This window comes from Glossina fuscipes, unplaced genomic scaffold, assembly GCF_014805625.2.
Source record: "Glossina fuscipes isolate IAEA_lab_2018 unplaced genomic scaffold, Yale_Gfus_2 1, whole genome shotgun sequence".
Taxonomy (NCBI): Eukaryota; Metazoa; Arthropoda; class Insecta; order Diptera; family Glossinidae; genus Glossina; species Glossina fuscipes.
Window position 1 is genome coordinate 27308769 of NW_023998415.1, and position 8534 is coordinate 27317302.

The 8534-nt window shown below is 31.6% G+C and overlaps 2 protein-coding genes across 2 annotated transcripts; one reads left to right on the forward strand and one right to left on the reverse strand.

Annotated features, from left to right (window-relative positions):
* Positions 1-1891: 1891 nt before the first annotated feature.
* On the reverse strand, positions 1892-4097 carry LOC119632096 (transcription termination factor 3, mitochondrial). Its single transcript, XM_038024823.1, has 2 exons — positions 2689-4097; positions 1892-2629 (listed from the first exon to the last, which is right to left on the reverse strand). Exons 1-2 carry the CDS (start codon positions 3584-3586, stop codon positions 2352-2354), a joined length of 1176 nt encoding a protein of 391 aa, XP_037880751.1. The 5' UTR covers positions 3587-4097; the 3' UTR covers positions 1892-2351.
* A 953-nt stretch (positions 4098-5050) lies between these two features.
* Positions 5051-6175, forward strand: LOC119645205 (vesicle transport protein SFT2A). Its single transcript, XM_038045222.1, has 4 exons — positions 5051-5258; positions 5546-5715; positions 5783-5900; positions 5960-6175. The coding sequence occupies exons 1-4, from the start codon at positions 5187-5189 to the stop codon at positions 6089-6091; spliced, it is 492 nt and encodes a 163-aa protein (XP_037901150.1). The 5' UTR covers positions 5051-5186; the 3' UTR covers positions 6092-6175.
* The last annotated feature ends 2359 nt before the right edge of the window (positions 6176-8534 follow it).

Below are 8534 nucleotides of genomic sequence, written 5' to 3' on the forward strand. Positions count from 1 at the left end.
ATAATTTTGCAAACATTTTTTTCGTAGCCTATCTTGCGGATTCCTAATCCGAAAATTCTTTCTTTCATCCAAAGGAATGAATTAGCCAAAGAAAAAATGTAAATTTTATATATTTGCTTGGTGAAGAGTATCGATCCTAGACTACACACATCTCAAGACTAGTTTTAATAGAAGAAGACATTAGTTTTTTTTCTCTCTTCTGCTCATAAAGATGAGCAAATTATCAAAATCAATGATTCCGGCAGAGGTATAAGTAGAGCAGAATTGATTACCTACCTACTCTGTGTTTAATATTTGTGTGCTTACAATCCTGGAGCTATGCTTGAGGCAATTCTAACGTAAGCTTAGCATTAATATCGTCATTGGATTTATCACGTATAAGCTCGGCATTAGTTATTTTTTTATCGCGAACATCCAAAATTTATAAATAATAAAAACATAATAAAATGTTCTTTCAAAGCATAAATGCCAATCTGTTTACAATTGCTGGCAAGTTTTTCTCCAAAACATTGAATTTATGCAATACAATCACCCTGCCCCCTAAAACATTTCGAACAGTTTTGGGATGAATACTAATTGACAATATCGTTAAAGAAATGTAACTAAGTTTGTATAATTCGTATAACATTTACAGCGCAAGAGTAAGTTTCAGTGTGTTAAGGTTGAGTTGATTATAAGTAAAGAAAAAACCATTACAAAGGTTGCTTGAATTTATATTAGGATGCACAAACGATACGATTGTCTACCTCAGTCCACTAATACATTAACGCAACCTCTGAGCACTACAACAACAACCGCCCTCACTTCTTTATCGCGCCTTGAAATTTGAATTATTTGTCATGCACCAAATGCACGGGTCTTACTATAGGCAAATGAAGCCCGGTCGCCGTCTGGCCATCAACATGAGATGTTTAGCAGATTTGTTCGCATGGCAAACTTTACAAACATCGCTTGGTATAGCGCGAATCATTTTTATACATACTTTAGCATAAATGTGACCGCTCATGGGTCTACAAAGTATTTTGATCTCTCAGGAATTACAGGCCACTTCTAATAGGGGATTAACGTAAAAAGTGAGATTTATTCTACAGAAAAGGTGATTAGTTTTGGCACACGCAACTCCTTTATATTCATCGTTTAGTTGTTGAAAGATGTACTTTCGAGTTACCCGCATTGCTTCCATCAAATATGATAAAATTGTGCCATGAAATGGCGCCGACTTTGCATGAAAATCGTCTTTTTCATCTAAAAGAAGAAACCGCAGTGACCAGATAACCATACAAGATAACAATCTTCAATTTGCGATTTGGATATCATATTGATTATCTAAATCCCTTTTCTTTATTAAAAGCAGACCCGACTTGCTATTAGAAAAACCGCAAAATTTCTAGTACCATTCGTTACAGCTACCTTTACAGCATGCCGATGGTAAGCAATTCTCTCTGCATATCTATCTCTATGTTAAGATATCAAAGGATCGACTGTATTAGAAGTGCCTTCAACGTTTTCGATTTGTATGACGGCCGCGTCGATACTTCAACAGCAAAAAACGACTGTCATCTCGGGTAATTAAATTTCTTTATTAGAAAGTCGAATCTGTATTTTTGAGCTTTCGTTAATTTCGTACCATTCCTAACATTTATTTATGTGTAATCGAAGTCTTCCCTAATCCATTATTTTTCAGCTAAAGTTTGCAAAATTATTCTTACATCGCTCACTGTTGCACTTTTTGCTTATTTTGCACTTAACATATAATGGCCTTAGTTTGTTCATTATCTTAAAGAGGTACACGTGCACATATATTTTGCAAGTAATCATCGCTTTCTATTATTCGAACATATATTTCTCTGTTTTCATTGGCTTAGCCTTTCAAACTAATTATTCAAATAAATATAATAATAATAATGCATTGTTTTATTTAGTTAAAAAGTGGGCTGAATAATTTTCAGTTCTTTTCCGTTTACAAGTTTTTTTTAAAAGATCAATTCTTTATATTCAACTATCAGTGGGTAAATTCAATTAACATATATTTCCTGAGAAGTTGTCTCTTGGATACTTTGTTAAAAATATGCCGCATTCGCATTGAACCCTTTGTGCTCATCACATTGAATTATCTGGTGCTGATTTGCTAACTCGCAGAAGAAGAATATGCCAAATAAACAATTAGAATACGTTCCAATTAGATATAGTTTAAAGCAGTTAGTACTGCCTTCAGCTTAAAATTTTTATAGATACATTGCAACGGAAGGATAATCTGGATTGTCGTGCGCACCAAAACAAAATAAATTTATTAGTATATTGACATAAGCCCGCACGGAATTACACTATATGTACACAGAGATGTACGAAAACTATCGTGTTTTTAAAAATAATTCAAATGTCTCCATATCGCTTTTTGCGATGTTACGTACGAAATAATAATTACTTCCTTCTACTAACGATTTCGGAGATATATATAGATCCTTTTCTGGATCGTATTGGGCTCGGCCCAACTTTTTCAGAAATTCATGACGTTCACGTAAACGAAATTCTCGCGATGTCAAAACTTGGGGCACTTTCAGGATAAATTGATGGCTCAAATTCATTTCTTGATGCACGTATGCAAAACGCTCAACAAGATCATCAGGTTCTGATAAAAAAAAATACGTTATAATACAATGGTTTTTAAAAATCAAAGAAACAACATACTCAATATCCATAGACGAGGTTTGGCCAATAGTAAACATTTGATTTCATCTTTATCGAATCCCATTTCCTCACGAATACTAAAGGTGGCTTTTTGTATATGGCCCATGTTGTAGGTTATCAATTTAGGTAATTTACTAGCAAGAACACGTACGTCTGCACCAGCTAACCTGAATTCTTTTTGAAAGTATCCTAATCTGCAATCAATGCGTCGCGTCGAGAACATTAACCAGTAAGGATTTGAGGTTAAGATTCGTTCAATTTGTGCTTTTGAAAACCTTTTGGCGTCTAGGTAGTTAACTCTGGTCTGCAAATCATCCAAATTAACTTTAAAAATTAAAGGATTTTTGGTTATAAATTCTCCCAATCTTTCAGCCGGTACATTTTGGTCCTTAAGAAATAACAAATAAGGTTTTACATCGTCTTCAAAACTAAGCCGCAGTACAAATTCCGGTAAACCTTTCTTTCTTTCAATATGACTTAAATCGACTCCGAGCTTTAGAAATTGTTGCAAAGTGTCAGATTTATTTACGTAAGCTGCTAAATTGTAGGTAGGTAGCAAGCTCCCGGAATTGTCTTCTTCAGGTGCTTTTTGTAAATATTTTTCATTGCTTTGACATGGTAATGTAAGTTGCTTAGAATTTGTTTTATGGCTATGGGGTTCTAATGTTTGTTGCAATTGGTCCATGTTCATGCCACCCGTTAATTCCGCTAATTCTTTCTTGGCCATATCTATTTCGTCCCATTTCGGTCCATAGAGAGGTTCTGGCAGATATTTAAATTCAATTTTCCTGCTGGATAGTCGACGTAACGAGTTTTTTGTTGTCACATAGTTGTTAAATTTAGAATGAACTTGCGATGATTTTCTTATTAAAATTCTTGAATATTTTATAAACAACATATTTCCTTACACCAAATTGCACACATGCATAGATAACAAATTAACAATCAACTGTTCTTCGGGCGCTGACACAATTAAGCGTGACCTTCCTTAAGTGCTTCACACAATGCTTGTATTATACGTTTTGCGTGACGGATAAACTATCAAAATAAACTGGATATACATTTAGTTCAATATTTAGCTAGCGTTGCGTTCTGCGTAAGCGCGAATTTATGACATTTATGACAAACTCGAAAAATTTCTTTGTGCATCTTTCTTGACAGACAAAACAGCGAGATATTTAGGAAAGGAGAACAAAATCATATGGTTAATATTTCAGGCGTTAAAACGGTTATAGCGTTTTTATTACTTGGCAATTACTTGAAATCGTTTTTTTTTTTAACCGAGATCTATTCGAAATTTGAGATCAATCGTTGAGAAACGTTTTTCTTATGTCGATGAATATAATAATAACTTTCCAAATGCATGCCAGTGTACGCAAAGTTTTCTGTCATATCACGCAAAAAAAAGTAGAATTTGCCATACAACCAGATACGGCACCAACTTTACAAAAACAATCACATACGGTACCAGCTTTAAAGAAACAAAATAGATGTATAAAAATAGTAGTTTTTCTAAATGCAAATTTTGTAACATTTGTTTTATTGTGAAAATCGCTGAGAAACGCGCTTTGTTAGAGTTATTGGGATTGCTACCTAATATCGATACCTTCACATATATATGATTTGTTTAGTATCTAACATATTTGAAATAATCATACGTATATACGTACAGATTATTTAATTCGTCCCCTTTTAATTAATGTAGAGATATTGATATTATTTCTGCTATTGAAAGTAATGTGAATTAAAATAAAAAGAAAAAAAAAATATATATATATATATATAATTAATGTGCTACAGTTTTCTTTTTTGTGAGAGGAAAGTAGGTTAGAGAATCATTGGGCCCAATTTTGAGATCCCCCATTACAAATTATGAGCCAAAGTCGTTCATAGGTATGGTAGGGTACAAAATAACCCAGTCCTCCAGAGTTACCCCTTCGGTAAGTAGGTTTCGTTCTCCGTTTGCTTTTATAGGGATAAAGCAAGTGTGTTTCTTTTAGTAATAAACCCCTGTCTCATATAGCCTCGAATCCTCTTAAAAAGGAGTTTAAATGTGGCCGTAAAAACTGTAAACTACGTAGTTTGATATTTACACATGCAGTGAGGATATACAGATATAACGTTATACTTTGCGTATTCGCAATAATGGAATGAAATAAATATTTTGCTCATTGTAAAGCTTAATTTCTAATTTAATATATGGGCTCTAACACATGTTTTGTCATTTTTCCATTTTAGTCGTACAATCCAAAAGAACACTGCATTGGCTGCGTACTGCAATTTTATTTCATATGGTTTTTGTTTTCTACAAATAGAATCGCTTACCAACACTCATTACTTTTGTCGATTATCTGGCGTTTTAAATTTTGCTTGATTTTTTTTGTTTTTGATTTCTTTGTTTGGTTCTACTTTTATTACAAATTTTGTGCAAATTCAAAAACAAATAAAACTTGAGCTAATCGATTAGTGAGTACATCAAGTAAACAAACATTGATAAAATGGATAAATTGCGAAGGGTCTTGAGTGGCGACGATCGGACCTTGGAAGAGGAAAGTGGAATAATAACCCAGGTAAAGGATTGGGCACACATAATATGAACATTTCTTTAAACCAAGTATTAAAACATCTGAATAAAATATATAAATTTTTGTAATTTGATAAATACATGCTTAAGAACGAAGGGCGTTGATGTGAGTTACTTCTCAGGCATACTTGCTTATGTCATTTACATACATTTTAAAACGGCTGCAAAGTTAAAGCAATCTATTTTTTATTTATTGTCGTATTGATCTACTAAGTCATCATACGTTTAAATTCAAGTGGAAAGATTTCTACAATGTTTTTTGCTATGTTGCAGATTAATGACATGTCCACATTGAGTTGGTCGACACGCATAAAAGGATTCTGCATATGTTTTATTGTTGGTATTGTGTTTTCATTTCTTGGCGCTTTAGCCTTGTTTTTACACAGTGGAATTGTTGTCTTTGGGGTTTTCTACACCTTAGGCAATATAATTTCAATGGCTAGGTATAATTTTAATCTATTTATTTTTTTTACTCATCTTTTTAAATCTGCATTTTTTATCTCATAATAGTACTTGTTTCCTAATGGGTCCCTTTAATCAAATAAAGAAAATGTTTTCAAATACTCGTTTAATTGCTACTTGCTTAGTAATATTTTCTCTTGTTATGACATTAGTAGCAGCCTTAGTGGTAGGTTGTCGTTTATATTTTATGTTAAAAATATTTTAATTTTTTTAAAAATTTTTTAGTTAAAAAAACCCGGTGCAACTCTGATTTTCATTATCATTCAATCTTTGGCCATGACTTGGTATTCCCTCTCATATATACCTTATGCTCGAGATGCGGTTAAAAAAACCGTATCTGCTTGCTTGGATGTTTAGTCGTTTATCGTGCATTTGAATATTTTAGCAAAGCCGTCAAAATGTATTTGTTTTTACTAGTTTAGGATATACGTCTAAAATTATTGTTTTGCACCATCAATTTTTCTTTAATATTTAATAAATATTCCTATATCTTAATTTTTTTTCTTTTTTTTTGACATTTTTATATTGATATGAGTATTAATTAAAATATTTGTGTATTAATATATTTAATTTTAAATTTTTATCATATGACATATACTGTAGATTTTGTATTTAAAAATTTTATATTAAAAATGTTTCTCAAAAATGTATACACCATTTGTAGTTAATCCAAGAATATATTTACATTATTAACACTTCTGAGTTGTACATATGTACATATATGATTAGTCGGCATTGCAGACCATAAAAAACATGGAAGAATGTTGACTCGCTGAACTAAATATACATAATTTCGAATTTACTTGACAATAAAAACACGTAGTCGAACATTTCCTTTGATAGTTTTGTTACTTTCTCTTTCTTTTCCTTAAGGGAATTGTTAAAGTTAGAAGTTAATAGTACATGCAAAGACCGCATACTTGCATTGAATATGATTTTTTAAGTTCTATAAATTAAATGCTGAAAATGCCTTGGAACCATCATCACGCTTCTAGTTTATTCGCTACAAATAGGCCTACATCATTTTATCGTCATAAAAGGTGCCGATTGATTAAAAACTCAATTCGTTGTTTAGCATTGGATAGAATTCCGAACCATTAGTAGTGCGTTTGGAGTTTCGCGAGTGTCGCGAAGAATTTGTGCAGAAAGCAAATCCAGTGTTTCGAAATAAACACAGCAAAAATGAAAATAAACAAAAAAGAATATAAATAAATTTATATGAGATAAGCAAACGCATGTTCATACTTATCTAAGCAGTTTTATTTAACTAATGTGCTTCCATAATTCAGTAATTGTCTCCACCCCTTGTTTTTGCAAGGTATTTTGGACTTAAATAATTTTTCGCAGCATGCGCTCTTACGTTTTGAATTATTTGCTAGAATACTTGCCTTTCGAAGAGATGTTTTAGTTATACTTCCCTAAATTAACACCAATATGGAGAGAGCACAGAGTTGCTTCCAATAAATTGCATCGCTCCGATTCTGTTAAAGTGTGAGATAATTGGGAGAAATTCAGTCCAATACTCTGGGGAAAAGAAAAATCGAGCCTCACAAACCCAATTGTGTAAAATTCAAGTTCAATTCAAGTCGCTTCAAAAAATGATTCTGATCCCTTCGCATGATAAAAATGCTTCTATCCCAACTTCATACGGCTCTCGCATATATCCAAATTTAATATACCCTTACAATATAGAAATATAGAACGTAATTAAGCCTTTGAGAAGCCATTCAATTATAGACATGTTAATAATTGGACTTTCAATGTCACCAAACAATCAATCAATTGGTGACGCAACTAATCTCTATATTAATCCAATTAATCCTTGTGAAACCGATATGTGCGCGGTGTATGCGCGGGTAGAATTCTGATATTCTTCATGACGACATTTTAACTTGGACATACAAGACTCAAGTATCATGAAAGCGGAAAACATATTAATTGTTAACGTTACTCGAAACTGTGTGTCGTTAAAAGAATTCGAAAAGGATTAAATGTGCAGCTACATCAGCACCAGAAATATTTTAAGCAGCAAATCATTTTCACTTGTATGTGAGCGGTCGAATTAACGCTACAGCATAGTTTTCAACGATCGCATTGTTACTTACACACACTAATACTATGGATAGCATAGTTGAGCAAATGCGCAAAAAGAAAAAGCTTGCAGTTAAAAATCAAAGACAATTGATAAAAGGAAATCACCCCTCACACCACCAGTTTCATACGAATTTATCGGTTTATTTAATAAAATAACGTCGCCGCATTTTCTAAGATTAAAAACTTTTTAATTGATTTTCAGAACATCATTTAATTTATTTTTAGTTCTTTCTTTTTTTTTAAGGAAGGAAATTAACATGTAAAGAAAAAAATCTCATGAACATGTCGCTACATATCTATATTAAAAAAAAAAAAAAAAAATCATATTTAACAAAAAGCTTACAACATAAGAAAACATTTACTTTAAATCTTATTTCTATAACTTATATATACATATAAAGAAAGCTTAAAGTTTCTTTTTGTTTTCATATAACAGGCATTTGAAGATATTTCATAATATATGAAATATTCTTTTTATTTTTTTTTATTTTTTTTTATTTTATTATTATTATTTTTTTTTTAAAGAATAACTTTGCTTTTACCTTACAACGCTTAAAATATTCAATTTAATAATAAACTCATTTACTTCAACCTTTTAAAATGATATTAAATATATATATAAAAACCCTGAAAAAAAAAAAAAACACTTAAACTTCATTAATTGTAAGAAGGCATTAAGAAATTGAATCTTAAATGAATGTAAACT